The sequence below is a fragment of the Sus scrofa genome, chromosome 8, assembly GCF_054392235.1.
Source record: "Sus scrofa isolate SSC_HxYL_T2T_F1_AM1 chromosome 8, Sscrofa_HxYL_maternal_Yorkshire_Landrace_v2.0, whole genome shotgun sequence".
Taxonomy (NCBI): domain Eukaryota; kingdom Metazoa; phylum Chordata; class Mammalia; order Artiodactyla; family Suidae; genus Sus; species Sus scrofa.
This window is the reverse complement of record NC_139390.1, coordinates 115,813,701-115,834,645: the sequence shown is the minus strand read 5'-3', so window position 1 is coordinate 115,834,645 and position 20,945 is coordinate 115,813,701. Positions and strand designations below refer to the sequence as shown.

General features: G+C 38.8%; 1 protein-coding gene across 50 annotated transcripts in view; it reads left to right on the top strand.

Moving 5' to 3' along the window:
* ANK2 (ankyrin 2) overlaps positions 1-20,945 on the top strand; it is a 607,793-nt gene that overhangs the window by 546,608 nt on the left and 40,240 nt on the right. For 19 of the 50 annotated variants that reach the window (XM_084973140.1, XM_084973126.1, XM_084973142.1 and 16 more), the window contains 6 exons: positions 7,762-7,986; positions 10,828-10,982; positions 13,894-14,105; positions 14,512-14,716; positions 17,044-17,140; positions 20,639-20,867. In XM_084973140.1, coding sequence (XP_084829266.1) covers positions 7,762-7,986; positions 10,828-10,982; positions 13,894-14,105; positions 14,512-14,716; positions 17,044-17,140; positions 20,639-20,867 — 1,123 coding nt within the window. Of the gene's footprint in view, positions 1-1,153; positions 1,190-7,761; positions 7,987-9,731; positions 9,831-10,827; positions 10,983-13,893; positions 14,106-14,511; positions 14,717-17,043; positions 17,141-20,638; positions 20,868-20,945 lie in introns of all 50 variants that reach the window. The other 31 variants (XM_084973116.1, XM_084973113.1, XM_084973136.1 and 28 more) reach the window with 3 other exon arrangements.

Below are 20,945 nucleotides of genomic sequence, written 5' to 3'. Positions count from 1 at the left end.
CTCTGGTGGCTTAGTGGGTTAAAGATCTGGCATTGTCACTGCTATAAGTGCAGATTTGATCCCTGGCCCAGGAAGTTCGACATGCCACAAGTACAGCCAAAAAAAAATAAAAGTATTATAAAAAAAAAAAGAAAGAAAAGAAACATGAAAAGATGTTAGCTCAAAGAGTGAAATGCAAGGAAGTTAAATTTCTTTCTCACTTGACAATGTTAATATTTATCTAAGTACCTATAGCAGTTAATTTAGTTGTTAATGTATTTCAATCCCTGTAGGGTTTTTTTGTTTTGTTTTATTTAAGGTCATGAAGGTAAATTCTTTTGGGTGAAGAAAATTATTTTATAAGCAGCAAGACAACTGTTTTGTGAGGTTAGATTCCTGGTCCAAAAAATATGTATATCCATTTGTATATCATGAGGTGTTAGAAACCCAAGTGGACTCTAAAAACTTAATGTAGTGTTTGGAGGAAGAACAGATTCAGATAGAAGAAGAGTATAAAGTGGAATTAAACACTATGACCAGTCAAGGAGACAGCAGTCCTCAAACCAGGGAATGAAAGTCTTGAAAAAAAAGCACTGGGACTTTGCATAGTTTTTTGTTACCTACTAGTAGGTAATTAATGTTACCTACTCTGCCTTCTACTTCATGCTACTGTTTGTCATTGGAGCTATTTTTTCAATTGTGCCTTTTCTGTTTGCATTTCTCCTGTAGTAGCCCCCAAAGGCATTACCATTATTTTGAAAGTATCAAAACTATAAATGAAAAGCTTTGGAGGCAAAACTACGGCCATCAAATCGAAGACTTTGTAACTTTCATTGTGATGAATGACCTTTGCTTTGTAGCTTCTTGGACATTTAGATTTTAAGTGTCCACAAAAGCCAATGTTGAAGAAGGCTACAAATCCATGTCTGGTGGTTTTATAATATCCCAGGTCCCTAACCTGGGAGTTGCCACAAAGCTCCTGTACCTACCTGGCTCCTCTCTCAGCATTTGCATAGAGCTGTATCTCATTTGTATTTCCATCTTTTTTTCTCAATGAATACTATATTGGTATATAAGTGATATTATATTTCAGTTGAAAGTCACTTCTGATTTCCTTCTTTATATTTCACTTTATCCATTCCTTCTCTGTGCTAAAGTATCTATTCTGTTGCAGCCGCACCTCTCCATGTCTTGATCGTGACAACAGCAGGTGAACTTCCACATAATTCCTTCTCTGAACATGTTGCCTATTCCTTTCCCTCTTTTGCCATTTCCTCCTGCAATTCCTTGCCTCAGGATGCTTTAGTGTCACGATACCTAGCCAGAGAGACAGACAGAGAGAGAGAAAAAAAAAAATTATATTCTCCAAATCATGGCTGTTGCTGAATTCCCCTTTCTCTATGGTGAAAAGAAAGTGGGTGTTTTTTGTTTTGTTGGAAATTAGGTGGGATTCTGCCAAAATGAATGTAGACCTAATGTGAGAGCCTGTCTTGGTCATGGGTCTCCACATCTCAGCTTCTTTTGTGAGAAAAAGTGTTACACAGAGCTGAAAAATGTTATTCCTACAATTATGCAAATTGGTTGAGCTATTTTCAAGTTATAATATAGGTTGTGATTTTAAGTGTCACTTCGCAGAGTTTTTAAAAACCTATATTCTGGATGAACCAAAGGCTGAAAGCTTATTAATAGTGCGTTTGCTTGCTAGTACTGCTTGAAATGCAAACTTTTGATATTTTGGAAATTGTGCTATAGTATGCTTCTAGCCAGTGTTCTAAAAATACCCATTATTCTATGTTATTTTAATAGTTATTTTTAAAGGTTCCTACCAAGCTCCTAATCAGTATTTTTATGGTGCAGTCATCCATCATAGTACTTCAGACCATCTACAAACAAGACAATTTCCAACTCTGAAAACTTTATATCCATTCTTTCACTTTTTCTGAAAGACACACTAAAGTACAGTGTTTCTATACATGAACATAGTGAGAGAAATACTTTTTTGGTGATTTTAACAAGTTTGAGGCATTTTTCTTCAAAGCCGTTTTCCATCAGTTTTTCAGTTCATAGAATTTGGAAGATTAGGAAGGAATTCAAGGAATTATAGAGGAGAAAGAGCTCATGGTGCGGTTTCCTCACAGCACCCCAGCAACCAAATTTAATCGAAGGCCCTCTTGCTATGTATTTGTGGATCACTGAAGCACCCTGATGACTTTTTATTTTTCCTATTTTCACTCAATAACTAACTCTGAATGCCGCAATCTCCTCCCATCCCCACCCCATGGTCCTGGATGAATTAAAAGGAAATCTCAGGATTTGTAATTTTGGGGGTGAAGAATATAGTCCTCATAAAAATGGAGTCATTGTTTTCTGCTGCCTCCTCTGAAGCATGTACCTGTTTAGCTAATCAACTCCGTATTCCTAGGCAAGTCATCTGCATAATAATGGTGGGTTGCTTTTGCTTTTATTCTTTTTACATTGTGATAACATTATAGCTCACAATTTCAAAAACTTTAATGAGAATTTCTACTTTGCATGATTGCTGAATTCCGTTTGGAGAGCAAGATATACGGTTAAAGTCGAGTATGTTACGTGATTTTTTTTTTTTTTTTTTTTTGTCTGTACAGTCTTAAGTCAGTGTTTAGTGCAGTCTGTGTATACATTTTCTGCAAAATGGCTTGTTGGTTGTTTTAACCGTACAGCAAATAGCATGTAGTTCTTGGAGGAAGTGCAGTTTATTTTCCAAATAGGAATGCTTCCAGAACGTCTAAAATGGAACATTCTATTAGATCGCCTAACCTAGTTAGCTTTGAACACCGGAAAGCTACCTTAGACTTTAATCCAAGTCTCTCACTTTATGGATGAGAAAACTGAAACCTAAAGACACTAAGTGACTTGCAAGGTTACAGCACCAATTCAGGACAGAGATGGTTCTATTGATAGGTCAGAGCTGGATCCAGGAAGGAGCATGGTACTTGTTGCATTATCTTGTGCTCTGTGATAATAGTATTTTAATATCTTATTTAAATAGTATAGCTCATAAACTAATACACATGCCATATTAAACTGCTTTATTAAAGTCCTCGGTTCATTGTAAGTATTTAACAAATGTCAGTTTCTGCTTACTTTTTAGATATTATAATGGGCTATCATTTTTAAGATATTCAAAATATATATAATCATATGGGTATAGGGAAAGGAAAATGATGGGAACGAGCATTTATTGAGTGTAAGTGCTTTATCCACACATGATTAATCCTCATTCTAAGTGGTGATATTCGTCTCCATTGACGGATGAGGATTTCATCAGGATTCACAAACAGGACTTGAGCCTCGATCCACATACCATCTCTTCAGTACATACTTAATTACATATTTTTACTTCAGTTCCCTTCATCTCCAAACTTTATAGGTATTATCTTGTCCAATTTTTACTCTCCTGAAAATATGAGAAAATCAGATTTATTTAATCAACTCTAAAGTGTGAACTGATTCATCTCATCACTCACTCCTTCCAACACTTCACTTGTTCCTATGGTCCCAAAAAATATATATAAATAGTCTTTTACAATCTGCTTTTTGATGCTTTTGATACCTTTTGCTTGTCTTTATACATTGCAGAATAATGATCCATTAATTGTACTATGTCTCCAAATAGTGACACCTTTTGATTTTTGTAATGAAAATGCTCAAATGCTAACCCGGTTTTTTTTTTTTTATTATAAACTGTTGGGATTAGCTGAGTAGCATGTTTTATCTAAAAGACTTTTCTTCAGCACCTAGATCTAAACTTGAGTTATTATTTCTCTTATTTCCTCTTATTTGAAGAAAAGACGTCTTTTCATATATAGTTCTACATGGTCAGCTTTTAAATTAATTGTTCACTCTGCATTACATTATTTGAGTCTGGTTTTCTTAGATATTTTCTTGCTATATTTGTAAACATTCATTTTCATTTTGACTATTAATATTTAAATCTTTCATGGCTTCTAATCATTTTATTTCTTAATATCTTCGTTTTGCTTTTCTCTCCACTTTCTCTCAACTCCCTCACTAGAGTTTGCATCTTTTTGTTAGTCTATGCCACTTCCTTTAGTTATTTGATAAAGACACAAAAGTGGTTTTCATTAGAAATTTACCCTTTTCTTTTCTCTAAATTATACATATTGGAATCTTAATTTTTGCGATTTGCTTTGCATTTTGGTGCAAAACTTAAATAGAATTTTCCAGATCTTAATGACAGCAAGACACATATAGTTAAATTTATCCACTTGTAGCTCTTGTCTTTAAGTTCTTTTATTTTATTTCCCAGTCTTTGGTCTTCCTGCATACAATTTTCAATCCTAATAAAATCCTTTACTTTGGTATATTCAAACTTTCAGTTTTTGCTTACTCCTATTTTCTACTAATCCCCCATAACGGGAAATAAAAATATATTGGGTCTCTTATTTTGGAGCAGAAAGATGCCTGTAGAGGAATATTTAACATTGAAGATAGTCCTTCCCAGCCATTTTTCTGTTTTATGAGTAATTTGAATGAATTCTGTCTGGATTGGTTGTCCAGAGACCAAACGAGTAAAATACCTTCTACTTTGGTGTTCTTCTCTATTAGAAATAAATATATACAGCTTATCACAGCTTACCCTTCTCACTCTTCCATTCATTCGCTTATTCAACAATTATTTATTAGCTCCCTACTATGTGCTCCATTCACATGGTGCTAGGCACAGGCGTGGGGTGGAGGACACAGGAAGAAATATGGAGAACAAGGTCACTGCCATTGTGGCACTGATGTGGCTCTTGTTATATGGTTTAATTCATTTCTCATTGACCAGGAAAGTAAGTGATTCCAAATAAGTGTAGCCATCATGTGACATTTGGGGGGCTTAGACTTTGAGTATCTTAGAAGCAGCGACTCCATCTTTACTTTCTGGGTCTTAGGACAGTTCCTATCAGAGCACCTGGCACTTAATAGAGAGTAAACAAATGATGTGAGAAAAGGAGCATAGAAATTTGGGAATAAATGAGAACGAAAGAGGGTTTTAAAAGGAACAGTCAATGACACAAAACCAGAGAAAGTAATCAAACATGTAGCTATTTAAACATTGCTACAGCCAAGAATATAGCTATTTCAATTCACTCCATAGTGAATGTACCGCTAGAAGATATTTTAAATGGAAACACTGTATAGGCCATAAGCCATCATTGGAAATAAATATAGTGGAAATATAATGGCATGTAACATGAATGTGGAAACTTCCTAAATGCCTTCAAAAGGTGCAAAGAATATTGATGATTGATAATAGTAAGCAGAGGCATTATGATAATTCCTTTCTAGTTTGAGTCACTGTTCATCTTGTGTCACTCTTCTTGAGACACTCTTTCATCTTTTGATTACTAACAGTGGGCTAGCAATCAAAAGATGAAAAATATCAGAGAAAGTCAGAAATATGGAAATGAGTTTGGAACATATTATTGAAACTTAAGTCACTTTTTTCTAGTCTTTACAAAAATCAACATAAATATTATAGTCAAATAAAAATAAAAGAAACCTTGGAGTTCCTCTCGTGGCTCAGTGAAAACAAATCTGACTAGTATCCATGAGGACACAGGTTCAATCCCTGGCCTCACTCAGTGGGTTAAGGATCCAGCATTGCTGTTGAGCTGTGGTCTCTGTTGCAGACGCAGCTTGGACCTGGCGTGGCTGTGGCTGTGGCTGTGGTGTAGGCCAGCAGCTGCAGCTCCAATTCAACCCCTAGCCTGGGAACCTCCATATGCCACAGGTGTGGCCCTAAAAAGACAAAAACAAAAAAAAAGACAGAAACCTTTGTAGTCTTCTAGAAGTGTTACCAGTTCTTTCATTCTTTTGACCAATAATGCATTTTAAAAAGCAAATGGAAAATAATTTTTTAAAACTCATACTTTCCTAATAATAAGATGAGCAGCCAACATTTTCTCAGTGTGTTTTGATAAAGACTAGAAATATCCACACTTCCGAACTAAACTGTTGATTATACTTCCCAGTTTGTGCCCCATTCTAAGAACATAGAGGTGGGGGCATGAATTGGTCAGTCTGGACCAGCTCCTGCATGTGGGAAGGACTGTGATGCCTCCTCTCATGGTCTCATCCTGCATGACCTGCTTCAGACAGACGCTCTGGGCTCCTTCTCTGAGTAGCAACAGGGGTTCTGTTTAATAGTATGCATGATGAATTGCATTCTGCTGTGAAGAGGATGCTAAGGTATTATTCCTTCACTTAAAACAACACAAATGTATTGTGTTTTTAGCCCATGATTGACTTTGCTGAAATACCTTTCAAATGTTTTAAATGTTGTTGTGGATACAATATCTAGGTGTAATGAACCTGGTATAGTTCCGAGCTGGTTAAGCGATCGGTTGATCCATAATACACCTATATGTTGTTTTCCTCTTTCTGTTTTGGTGTAAAATTCTTGGAAATGCAAGGAAAATTGGGAAAGACAGTGATGTTATTTGTTTAAAGATGTGCACACTGTTTGTTTGCGTCCTTGTGTATATGTGCACGGCTCTCAGATTGCCTGGTTTAACTTTTGCTCCTTGACAAAGTGAGTGCCTCCAAGACTTGAATAAGTGTGACACTAACAAAATGACAAAAAATGCAAACTAAGCTGCATCAGAATCTGTCGAGACCATCCCAAAGGAAACAATGTCAAAATTAAGACACACCCTTTCTCTTAGTACACTAAACAAACCAAGTCGCCTCGGCTCATTTTTCCCCTATTCATGAACAATTAGCTTGGCAGAAAAGGAGCACAAATAATAAGAGATGCCTTTACATTTCTAAATTACTGGCTATGATTTTCCATATGCAAATTATTATAATTTGGGGAAAATCATGATGCACAGATTTCCTCCACTAGCATGAGCCCAGGGTTTTCCACTTCAAGACACAGAATAGAGGGGATTTGTAATCTTGCTTCCTGTCCACCCCATCAATTAGAATGATATAGCAGAGAGATTCCTACTTAAGTGAAAAAGTGCATTTTAACCAGTAAATTGATTCTGTAGCAGAGAGATTCCTACTTAAGTGAAAAAGTGCATTTTAACCAGTAAATTGATCCTATCCAAAACACTCGATTATTTTGCTTTTCCTCTTCTTCCTTTTTTTTGGGGGGGGGTGTATTCAGTTATAAACCAGCATCCTAGGTAAGATGATATTGGAGCAGGATGCCTGTATGTCGATTGATCTTGGGAGAAGACCTATGTATTTTTTTTAAGTCACGGAGTTATATTAAAATGATCAGAACAGGTTGTAATTTTAAAAAGTCAAGTTTTGAGCTAACCTAGAAAAACTGCAGTGGGGTCTTTCCTCTCTGCTCTATCCTTACATTATTTCATTATGTGGATTTTCTAGGACATATGTGGAAGGAAGCAGAAGTCCTTGCATTTATAACAAAATGAGACTCATCCGTATTCTTTATATAATTTCATTCCACTTTCTAAGTCAATTGGACATATTTTTGATGTACAGTTTATATTTAATATCACCATTGTCAAAAAATTAGCAGAACTCTTCTTAAGTGACTGATCAAAATCATACAAAAGTTAAAACAACAGCCAAACCAAACTAAAGGCATGAGTGTAAAGTAAAATAACTTTTAAGGACAAAATTTTGGCCACCACGCCTAAAAATAAAAAAGAGATCTTTTAAGAACAGAGCATATGGGGGAAAAAAACTAACTTGACAAACCATATTTAACTGCCCTCAATATTTTAAAACACTTCTAATCTTCTTCTTAATTTTTAGTTTCCTGGTTAGTTTTATGGTGGATGCCCGGGGTGGCGCCATGCGAGGATGCAGACACAACGGGCTCCGTATCATTATTCCACCTCGGAAATGTACCGCCCCAACTCGAGTCACCTGCCGACTGGTCAAACGCCATAGACTGGCGACAATGCCTCCAATGGTGGAAGGAGAAGGCCTGGCCAGTCGCCTGATTGAAGTTGGACCTTCTGGTGCTCAGTTCCTTGGGTAAGGGTTTCTGATAAACCTCCCACTTAGTCACCGATGAGCTTGTGTCCTCTACCTGAAATGACTAGGATGGAGTGGAAAAAGGTACGTCCAAACATTTTGAAAGAAGATTGGCCCCTGTGAAATTTTTTTAAAAATCGGAAGTAATGCCTCAATGCTTGGCTCCACTTCAATGCCTCTTATTTTAAGGCATTAATGGGTTAAACATTCAGGTTAACTATTACTTCTTTCTCTTGGGATGCGGTAATAGCTGCTAGACTCCCAATATGAATAATCATGTTTTAGTCGATGGTAGGTATTTTTTTAAATCTGAGATTTAAGTGGTAAAATCATAGAGAAAAAATACAGTTGGCTCTTGAACAACAGCAGGGGTGAGAGGCTCAGACCCTCCACACAGTCGAAAATGTGTATACAGTTACCTTTCCTATAAAAGTTTTGTCCAAATCCCAGTTTCTGCACCTGTGGATTCAAGAACCACTGATGGGCTGTGTGGTTCTGTAATAATTGACTATTAAAAAAAAAAAATCAGGATATAAGTGAACCTGCATAGTTGTTCAAGGGTCAACTGTACTGCTCTATTCCGAACAGAAATTTAAAGTCTTGTATAGTTTAAAACAACCATTATCTTCACTTTGGAAAGCAGTATTCTTTATAAAATATCCAAAAATGTAGTCTTTTGTGATTTGTCTTTTCTGTTATCAAAGGTGCTATCTTGATAACACTAAATTACACTGGCAGTTTATTTAGACATAGATTTCATTAAGAGGACAAAATCAAGACTAACTTCTGCCATCCTCCTTTTAGCAATTTTGAGCCGGAAATAAACATTTCTCCTTTCTTCTGTTTGTACGGCTGCTATTACATTAAGTAGTATCTCAATATGCCAAGAAATGAGTAGCTACTGCTGAAAACTGACAAAACAATGACATTTTGGAAGGGGATACGTTTCAAAATATTTTGAAACAAGTCAATTGTGTTTAAGTCTTGTCATAGCAAGTCTTTGTGCTCGAAAACTGGGAGAAAATCCTATTGGTCATGAACTCTTTTGCTTTACCAGTGTCACACTGGGGAGAGGACTTCTTGCTTGAGAACTCAGGAGACGTTCTAAAGCCTTATAATTTGGAGCAAACTATTAACAGGTTGCTCTAAATTGTGTTCACACCTGAAAAAGGAGTGTGTCTGTATTTCCCAGTGATGGAAGCCACCTCCCACGTCCTCCTGTCACACAGACCAGAGATTCAGAAGGAGCCTGTGAAGTTTTGGGTTGCATCAGAAAATGCCACTGTGATTGGGGTATTCCCCACCGAACCCTTTCATAGTCTGTGCCAGGCCCTCTCCCCTCCCTCGTGCGCAGGTAGCTGTAAGGCTTTTTAATAATCGTCGCATCTGTTGAGGAATATCGATGAAAACATCTGGCCTCGCTACAAAGGCAGAGTTTTTATTATATTCCCCACAGCTTTGTCTTTCCTGTGGAGCAGATTTTTTTTTCTTTTTCGGCTCATGCCCTGGCAGTGAACCTCAGTAGGGACAGCTCCCACCCCCATGTGCCCTCCTTCCACGTGCCTCCATTGTACACTCTGGGTGTCTGTTCTTGCTCTTTGTGACCAATGGAGGGGGCAGAACCAAACGCAGGGTGAAACCAAACTTCACCCTGTTCTTCAGCTGGTGACGCTGGGGTTCTGTGGCAAACAACACCTGAAGCTTACCTATGTTCTTTCTTTCACTGCTGCTTTGGATGTACTCAGTAAACTTCACCTGCCAACGGCTCCTCCCCCACTTAATGAGGGAGAAAGTTTGGTCAGCCGCATCCTTCAGCTGGGGCCTCCTGGAACCAAATTCCTTGGGTAGGAGTGACTTAAAACAAATCGATGGCTGCTGGCCCCCATTCTTCTCCTTCTTCTGCAATATGATTTCTCTTTTTGTCATTGTGCCCATGACATGTCCCTCTCTATGATTTAAATTCTGTATAACCTATCTTTAGTGGACCATTTCTGAACCTTGTGGTATGTGACTTTTATTTTGGAGTGATGTTTTTATATCTTTTCCCTTAAAGTGCTGTGACCTTCATTTTCGTTTAAAGCATGAGATCTGCCTAGTTGTACTCTGTGCTAGTTATGATGTTGTTATGATAAATTTGGAGTCTGTCTCAAAGCAACCTGGACTGAAAAATCAAAAGCCTCCCTAAATTTGGAGAGTGAATGCAACCTGAAAATAGTAGGGCAGTGCATGTTCTGGATCCTGAATGTAATAGGCATTGGCCACAATTGGGCTCTCTGCTAAGCTGCCCAATTAGGGCCACATTGTACACATGCCTGTTGTTTCCTTGAATGGAGAAAATAGGAGGGAAAAAAAAAAATCCATGAGTGCATGTCTCTCCAGTTCCCAACTAGTCAACTTTTCTGACATCTCCTCATTTATAACACATCAAATGACGCAGCATATGAGCCATTTTCCCTCTGAAACCATTTTGTCATTTTGCACCTTGTAGAAAACCTTTCAGAAGATGGGCACACGTCATAGATATGCATGTACATTTCTTTTGGTTAAATGTGTCATACTTACATTTATCAAAGGAGAAGTTCCAGAATGCCACATGCACTCCCAGGGAAACATCATTGGCTTAAGAGAGCGGCATGTCCCTGAGGACTGGTGCCCCTGAGGTAGAGTGCCAGCTAATGGGGGACCATGTGCTAGCCGGAGGGCTCCGGAGGTTGGCCTGCTGTGTCCCTGTCCCCAGAAAGAGAGGAATTCCAGGTCACTTTGCAACAGACAGAGTCAAGGTGCTTGTCTTGCTGTTGTGTAGCTCCTGTCCACACTGAATGTTCTGCCTTACTGTGTCAGGCCTGTGATCGTGGAGATCCCTCATTTTGCCGCCCTTCGAGGAAAGGAGAGGGAACTGGTCGTCCTGCGCAGTGAGAACGGGGACAGCTGGAAAGAGCATTACTGTGAATACACTGAGGACGAACTGAACGAAATCCTCAATGGCATGGATGAAGGTACTTCACAGTAAAGCTTTTAAAAGGATTCTCAAGTGGAAGCTCGATATGATGCATTTCTTTATAACCGAGAGCTGTGTGTGTGTGTTTCTGAATCCATTTGGGTCCACTTGCCTACATGCAGTGATGCCAATCTCTTAACACCAGGCCTGTGCTGAAGGAACGTGTGCCGTTAATCACAGGCACCAAACCAGGAGTCTAGGTCTTAGGAGCTCTAGCTGCCCAGACTCCTTGTTCGGCACCTGTAATAAACACTGCACTTGCCTTCACCACAACCCAGCATTAGTTGGTTAGCTCTCCTGCAGGAGGACAGCCAGCAGAGCCAAGGTTGGTTTGGTAACAAATGTGTCTCTTTGCTATTTTTTACCACAGCATGTATTCTGCTATGTTTCAATGGTGATGCATCAGACTGCACAGTATATTTGCCTAGTCTTACTTCTGCTACATTTAAGAAACTAAAAGAAATAGTAAATATCTCATTTTAATAAGGAGATACAGCCCATCTCTGAGTATAAACTTTGCTAAAACATGAGACAGAATGGATAGTTTTGTTTCATAACAAAGGAACTGATACTGGATAATAAATCCATGATTTTTAAAAAATGTCCAACTGAACATTTAAATATTTAAGACACTGATAAAGAGTGCTAAGCTTTTCTATAAGAGAACTTCCATATACCCATAACTAGTGCGTTACAGGATAATATATTTTTACCTTTTTATTAAGGAGATAGGAAAATTATGTTCACTCAAACTTCTGTACATATTTGGAACAGAGAGTTAGCTAGGGTTGAATTTCATATACACACCCACACCTATAGTTAAGGAACTTATTTTTCATTAGGGCTTTCATCTCCATAAATCCCAAATCCAGCTTGAGCCATTTAGCCTATGGTTGAAATATCTTATTTTAACTAGAGAGGGGTGGCTCGTTCTCAGGCCTCATGAGAAACGTGGTCCCAGTCCTGATAACTGGAGATATGTCCTGCGTTATGTTAACTACACACAGAGCGCACCTTCTTTGCCTAAATGCCAAGAGCATGCCAAAGTTCGCACAGAGCTGGACCCACAGCTGTGTGGCTATTTGTCACATTTAAGAATTTTGCAGGACCACTGGCCGTAGCTTCAGCTGTGGCTCATGGACAGTAAAGTGTAGCCTGACAGCAGCTGCTTTAGCATTTCTTTCTATATCCTGCTGAGGTTGAACAAGAAGAGAGGCCAGGCTTATCCTTGCCAGCAGGTGGATGGAAGAGAAAATGATGCCTTCTATTTTATTTTATTTTATTTTACTTTGTTTTGTGTCTTTTTAGGGCCACACCCACAGTATATGGAGGTTCCCAGGCTAGGGGTCCAATCAGAGCTGTAGCTGCCAAATTATGCCTTCTAGATGCATAGGTCAGTATATTCCAAGCAAAAGGAAGAGAGAAGGATTCTTACTGATGAAGCTCGTTCCAAGCAGTATTTAGCTGCTTCTGCTCCCGGGAACCATTTCTTTGGCCTGCATTTAGTTTCAGATATTTCCCTCTGACATATTTCCCTGTCATTAACACTACCATCTTGTCCTTATGTGGGGACCCCCTCTTATAACTTTTTACATATGTAAAAAGCTCATTTTTTTTTTTTGTCTTTTTTCTATTTCTTTGGGCTGCTCCCGCGGCATATGGAGGTTCCCAGGCTAGGGGTCGAATCGGAGCTGTAGCCCCCGGCCTACGCCAGAGCCACAGCAATGCAGGATCCGAGCCGCGTCTGCAACCTACACCACAGCTCACGGCAACGCTGGATCATTAACCCACTGAGCAAGGGCAGGGACCAAACCCGCAACCTCATGGTTCCTAGTCGGATTCGTTAACCACTGCGCCACGACGGGAACTCCAAAAAGCTCATTTTAAAAGAGAATCGGATTTGTGTAGTTTTAAGTTCCTTATATGTGGAAACATTCTTTTATAAGCATATGCTAATATTTGCCAGTACATCAATCTTCAGTTATGTATGATCAGATCCTGGAACTTCCAGCTTTGGCAATCTAGTTATTTTCAGTAGTCAAGAAAAATATAGTTGTTGTTTGTACATCTGGAAGAATCGTAAAGTCTTTCTAAAAATGAACACCTTTTCCATAATCTCTTAAAATTCAGTAATCCACTTAATTCACATTTTTTACATTTTAAACCGGTCTGATTTTTTTCATAATGCTCTACATATCTACACTAATGCAATTTAGAAAGAGCCCATTCTCCTGATGTTAGATAATCTGTTTGGTAAGTTAATGGTTTCAGAGGAATATTGAAACCATGAATTCATAATCACTGATGGTTCTTTTTTTTAATGTCCCCAGCGACTATCTCAGAGATAACCAGGCCACTGAAGTGAACACACAGACCACAAACCTTACCCTGCCAAGACAGATTTTATTCCTGTACTATTGCCCTGAGAATGGAAAGGGCCATATTACTTCTTAAAGCCACAATAACTGGTTTTTGAGCCAGCTTTGAAATTGCAAAGAAAAGGAGCCCATAAATAACTTCCTCTATATCACACTGAACCAAGAATAGAACAGGTTCTTTTTCATTTCAGGTTTGCCCTCAGACCCCCTCATTTACAAAGGCAGCCTTGCAATACTGCAGCTGGAACAAGATGCTTTTCTTTTACAATGCCCTGGAAAGACCTAGTTTTCACAGTGAGATAAAACACGCCAACTAAATACTGACAAGTCTTGAAAGACGGCAGCTTTTGTTTTTTGTTTTTTTTTTTTCCTGGTGGTGTTGGGATAGCCTTGCCTTTTAAATTTTCCTATTATTTAAAAAAAGGTGTTCTGCTGCTATATCTGTTCGCTATTAGCTGTGTTGGTGAGTTTGCTAGCATGCTCTCAGAAGGAAACCCTTGCTCTATGAAGATGGGTCATTTCTTATCTCAGTGCTTGACAGCCCGGAAGACCTAGAAAAGAAACGAATCTGCCGCATCATCACCCGTGACTTCCCACAGTACTTTGCAGTGGTGTCTCGCATCAAACAGGACAGCAACCTGATTGGCCCAGAGGGCGGTGTACTGAGCAGCACAGTGGTGCCTCAGGTGCAGGCCGTCTTCCCAGAGGGGGCGCTCACCAAGCGGATCCGTGTAGGCCTCCAGGTATGACACATCAAATGCAAGTTAACCTACCATGGATTTTATTCTAGTGATTAAAAATCAGCTCTTTGGGATTTCCCTGGTGGCTTGAGCGGGTTAAAGATCCATTATTGTCACTGCTGTGGCTCCCATCACTGCTGTGGCATGGATTCGACCCCTGGCCCAGGAAATTACCCATGCCATGGGCACAGCCAAAATTTTAAAAAATCAGCTTTTCAAATGGGAATTAAGTGGTTACAGAATCAGTTAGCTACTGATGAGATCTCACAAAGGTCTCACAAAGTTTTATGAGTGCTTGGCCATATATGAAGCCACCAAAACTGATTTTTGAGATAAAAAGCAATGCATTAAGAAATTTGACATGGCATATAAGGATATGTTGTTTAATATTTTTCTTTTCTTTTAAAAGGCTCAACCTATGCACAGTGAGTTGGTTAAGAAGATCCTAGGCAACAAAGCTACCTTCAGCCCTATAGTCACCTTGGAACCTAGAAGAAGAAAATTTCACAAGCCAATTACCATGACCATTCCTGTCCCCAAAGCTTCAAGTGATGTCATGTTGAATGGTTTTGGGGGAGATGCACCAACCTTAAGATTACTATGCAGCATCACAGGTGAGTCATATGTGACTATTTTAACAGAAAGTTCTGAAAGTTGAAACTTAGATTGTTGTAAATATGAAATTACTTTAGCCATAGATGCCTGCAGGATTATATGCATTAATTCAACAAAAGCACGAGGGATGTGAAATGGGAAAGGAAATGAACTGATACTTCCTAAATAAAGCCTGTATGCTAGACTTTTAGACGCTTAATATGCATTGTCATTTTAATCTCCACAGTAGCCCTATGAGGGAACTTTAAGCCCATTTTACTGAAAAGGAAGCCAAGGTTGGGAGGAGTTATGTAACTTTCCTGAGATTATACCGTAAATATCTGGCAGAGTTGGGATTCAAATCCTAACCCATATGCCTTAAAACCCAAGTTTAAGTCTTCATTGAAGACATCACTGTTGAAAAATAAATAGTATCTTAAATTATTATACCCAATAATTCAAAATTTTCTGTCCAGAAATTGGTTATATCTTTATCATTTATCTGTTGGACTACCTTTGGAAAAACAAAGTGAAGATTTTTAGTGGCTAACTGAATTTTGGTCTTTTCAATTGGATTTTGTAGGGACTTTTGGTCAGCTGCCAAACTCCAGAAAAACATTCACAGAACATTGGTTGTCTCTGCCCACAGTGCCACAAATTATGCCTGTGTTAGAACTACATAATTTGACTGATTCATTTCCCTATATGACAATAACTACATGGTATTGGCATTAATAAATACTCATATTTTGTTGGGAGGAATAATAACCATGTCTGCTTGAATGGGTATTGTTGGAATTTTTTTCATTTCTCCTTCACCATTATTTTGTTCTCTCTTTAATTCTCCCTTCTTACTAATGAGTTTTTTTTTTTCCTGTACTCATGATAGCAAACCATTAAGACCTTACCCCGTAAGTTTAATAATACGACATAAAAAATTATTATTAAAACACCTGCACTAAAATGAGGGTAGTTGGAAATCATATGGTTCACTTATCGCCTCTTTCCCATTTACTTATTCCTGGTTATTACTTAGCATTCCTGGGTATCTTTCACATCTTTTTTGGCCCATGTGTATAAGATTAACCTTCATGTATGGACACCATAATAATGTGGATGCAAAACAAGTAAGACTGAGAAAGGTGGAATTCCCATTACGGCTTAGTGGAAACAGATTTGACTAGCATCCATGAGGATGCAGATTCCATCCCTGGCCTCACTCAATGGGTTAAGGATCCGGCATTGCCAGGAGCTGTGGTGAAGGTCACAGATGCAGCTCTGATTCAACCCCTAGCCTGGGAATCTCCGTATGCTGCAGTTGCAGCCCTAAAAAGACAAAAGAATAAAAAAGATTGAGAAGTGTCTATGGCATGCCCTGCCCTTGTCAATAATCACATAAAGATGCCACATGGGCCGAAACTCCATCGTGTCTAGTTGTAACAGGCCTCTGTTTTTGGATGGATTTGTACCAAACGATTTCTTAGATGTATTTATTAATTTTTTACAAGTATGTTAATCTAGGTATTGGAATTTTTGTGTTTTGCTCTGTTCTATGATTCTGCTTAGAACGTATGTTTTAGAGGCCTCCTAAAATAAGTCGTTGTGACCTTTGATAACCCATTCCCTTCTTTAAGAAACTGTGAGTCAAAATTGGTTTTTGTCTCAAAACATATATTTCTCCTGCAGTGCTTGAAGATAGTTTTATCCTTATCTATGCCAACTTAATCTCTCAGTAGAAATGAATGTTGGCATCACCCTCCATAGTGATTTTTCTGTGTATAGAGACTGTCCTTTACATTCAGTCATTTATTCATTCACTTTGCGGTGTTTATTGAGCTCTTAATATTTTCCAAGCATTCTTTTTTTTGCCAACCTTCAATTGCACATTGAGAAGAAATTTTATTTCTTTAAAATAATTTCATGAAATATGAAGTTCAGGAACAAAAGAATATTTGGATTTTTGTTTTAACAAAGCATTCAGCTCCTTGATTGGTCAAAGGATCTTTTAAAATCATCAACTGTATACAATTCAAAATTAGCTATTAAGAGCCTAGCAATTATAATAAAAGCTTCAGAATGTCAGGCGGAGAATAGAGTACCTAGTAATTTGAAGCAGTTATTCAAATGACCTCCCTTAAATTTAGTTCCTTGAAATATGGTGTCTGCTGTTTGTTTTCAGTGTGTCATTTTTTAACATGTAGTTTTTAGTCACTTTGTTTCCATTGTGTCATCTTGAGGGGTAGGTAGGATCACGCAGGTGAACATAGCCAAAACCACAAAGACTTTATTTTTAAAATCCGGAGTCTGGAATTTTGTCTAATTTTTTTCAACAATCATATTATTTCAGGTGGAACCACTCCTGCTCAGTGGGAAGATATTACAGGAACTACACCATTAACATTTGTCAATGAATGTGTTTCCTTTACAACCAATGTGTCTGCCAGGTAAGGTTATACAGCACAGAAAAACCCCGCGATGATACTGTATGTCCCCCAGGGTGTTTTGTTTCCTACTTTTTTTTTTTTTTTTTTTTTTTTTGGCTTTTTAGAGCTGTACCCACGGCACATGGAAGTTCCAGGCTAGGGGTCAAATCGGAGCTGTAGCTGCCAGCCTACACCACAGCCACAGCCAGATCTGAGTCACATCTGCAACCTACACCACAGCTCATGGCAATGCCAGATCCCTAAGCTTCTGAGCAAGGCCAGGGATACTAGTCGGGTTCATTATCGCTGAACCACCGCAAGAACTCCATGTTTTCTGTGTTCTTTAAAGTGCTCTTTTGGTTTGATTTTGAATATAGTCTGCATTTGCCCTTATATTTTAAAGTAGAACTGCCAGTAAATGTAGTAGCAATAAAACAATAACAAAGTACAGCCAGTCAGATTAAAGAAAATAAGAGATTTTCAGCTTTGACTGTTTGGTGTAGATTCTGGTTTTAGCAGCCACTGCAGATTTTTCCAGTCCCAGAGGTCTTAGGAGTAATAAGTTTCCTGCTGTCAACAAGTAGCCTGAACTACTTTTTCCAATGGAATGATAACAGAAACACAAAGCATACCGTGATTTGCTCAGTTTAGAGGTTTCAGTGATTCTGATGCATCAAAGCACATTTACGTAGTAGCAATTTATGTATCATACATCTTTAAAAAGCTGAAGCTATCTAGTTTTATTATATATGCATATACTAACTCAATTTATTTTATTTTATTTTTGTCTTTTTGTCTTTTTAGGGCTGCACCCGTGGCACATGGAGGTTCCCAGGCTAGAGGTCTAATCAGAGCTGTGTAGCCTCCAGCCTATGCCAGAGCCGCAGCAGTGCCAGATCAGAGCTGCATCTGTGACCTACACCACAGCTCATGGCAATGCCAGATCTTTAACCCACTCAGCGAGGACAGGGATCAAACCTGCAACCTCATGGCTCCCAATCAGATTCATTTCCGCTGTTCCGTGACGGGAACTCCACTAACTCAACTTATTAATATTAGTTCTCATTTGCATCATCCTTAATGAATTGCTAAGCATTTTCCAATTTAATTTGATTCCTAAACCAACTGTCTGACTTAACGTAGGGCAAGAGGCTTTATGTCCATTTTACAGATGAGAAAACTGAAGTTGAGAGTAGTTAAAGCTTAAATTCTTATTTGGGGCGGCGGGGGGTGGGGGAAGTTGAATACATATGGAATAACAGTGCACAGCAATAGCTGGCTGTGGAGACACATGTTTATAGTTCCAGCCACTCGGAGGGCTCAACCATTGAGTCTCTGGATCTGTGCCTTGCCACTTACACATGTCTATACTCTAATGCCAGAAAATGACAAGTTCTGAATTGGAAAGGTGCTCGAGAGGTACCAAGATAATTCAGAGGAGGGTGTTTCATATCAGGTTGGTCAGAGAGGATGTTTGAGAAGCGGAGACTCGTGAGATGGGTAGGAGCGTCACAGGCAGATAAAAGTGGAAGGAGAATCCATGAGCCACGATGCAGAAGGGCATTGGGGGGTGGCATCCGTTGAGTCTAGAATTCAGGAATAATCTTGGAGTGTTGGTTAACAACATTATTTGCAGAAGGCCTTGTAGGATGGACTAAGAAGTCAGGAGTTATTATTTATATTATTGTGTTAATAATTTAGCCCCCAAACCATTGAAGAAGCAGCGAATAAAGTATGGTTGAATCAGGATAGAAAGGAATGCAATATTGAGTACCTGCTAAGAGCCAGGAACTCTGCTGACCCTTGAAAACAGCATAGTAAATGACACACACAGAAGAACAAGTGTTGTGTGATCCACTTAAATGAGGTACCTAGAACAGGCAAGGACATAGAGACAGGAAGTTTCATAGCAGTTATCAAGAGCTGAGGGGAAAGGGGAAATTGGAAGTTATTGTTTGATGGGTACAGTGTTTTTGTTTGGAATGAGAACATTCTGGAAATGGAGAATGATCATGGTTGCCCATTATGGTAAATGCACTTGACGCCAATGAATTGTATACTTAAGAATTGTTAAAATGTAGAGTTCTCTGTGGCCTAGTGGTTAAGGATTTGGTGTTATCACTGCTGTGGCTCAGGTTCGATCCCTGGCTTGGAAACTTCTATATGCCACTGGCTCAGCCCCAAACCCCAGAAAAAAAAAAAAAAAGAGAGTGGTTAACATGGTAAATTTTATATTATGTGTATTTTATCACAATTAAAAAGAAGAAAGATGGACCAGGAACTTGAAGGAAGGAAAGGCTGAGAAGATAAGAAAATCTCAGAATTTAAAGATTATGGGCAGTGAGTCAGGGTGGGCATCGATGGAGAAAGGTTTCAAAGCAAGAGGCAATGGAATAAATCTCTGAAATGTACAAACAGCAAGTTGAAAAAATGCCTATCAAATGGCCTCTGCTTTTTCTGCGAAGTTATCCTTCTTAAGGCCTGAGATGAGGGGGAAGCTCTAGGGGGCATGAAGGTTTAGCCATGTTACTACACTGAAGAATAATATCTGAGGAAATCACAGATTTAGCTGAGGCTAAAAATCATAAATTAGTCACAAAACTAATCATTTCAGTGACCTGTAATCAGCAAGATTTAGGAATTCTGAGGCAAAAGCAAAATTTTTTTAAATGTTAGAGTTGATCCAACCTTGGTAACTGGTGAGTTCGTTGGAAAGGAATGATGAGATAAGGAAAAGCTAGGTAGATTTTGTTGAAGAGTTTTAGGCAATGAAATGGACAAGAAGGGCAATCAACCCCCTCCTGAACCACCAGGGAGGCTCTGCCACAGGCACCCTCAGCCTCAGGTGCACTGAACTACCAGCCACCCATCAGCCCCCTTCCCGTCCCCTCTGTACAGCATCCCTCCCTATTCTAGTTCGTACGTAACACCCCATGTCCACCTCTCAACTGGGGCAAATAAAAGATTCTCATGGGAAAGGAAGGGGGCCTGGCTTAAAATTTAAAAAAAAGAAAAGAAAACATTCAGTGAGATACTGCTTGTCATAATGTCCAATACCAGGCTTACGCCACTAAAGGATTCTTAACACTGGAGATATATTTCAGAACATTAAATGCTCAGAAGCGTTTCCAGGGAAGAAAGTTATAAATACAGTATTTAATAGTTAAACACCTGGTATGTCTTTTCCTCTTTCTCCTTCCTTTCCTCCTGCCTTTCTTCCCTTCCCTGTCTGTGGTTCCTTAACTTTCTCTCATTACCTCTCTCTTGCTTCCTTCTTTTTCAAAGAATCATTTAATGATTGTATTGATCATACTGAAGGAACTAATTTGTTTTTCATGCCATTGACCTTCCTTATTTGTGGATATGGAACCTGCAGATACAGAGGCTGACCGTTTTATATGAGGGACTTGAGCATCCGTGGATCTTGGTATCTGCCGGGTTCGAGGAACCAATCCTCCATGGATACCAAGGCTGACTATACTTTAAATTTCAGATAACTCATCTTATTTCATTTTATAGGTTCTGGCTGATAGATTGTCGACAAATCCAGGAATCCGTTACCTTCGCATCACAAGTATATAGAGAAATTATCTGTGTACCATACATGGCCAAATTTGTAGTGTTTGCCAAATCACATGACCCCATTGAAGCCAGGTTGAGGTGTTTCTGCATGACTGATGACAAAGTGGATAAGACTCTTGAACAGCAAGAAAACTTTGCTGAGGTGGCCAGAAGCAGGGATGTGGAGGTACTGTGTTTGAAAAAAACAATTTATGTTAATAAGTTGTTTATACCTTTAATAATATATTATATTTAAAATCGTATC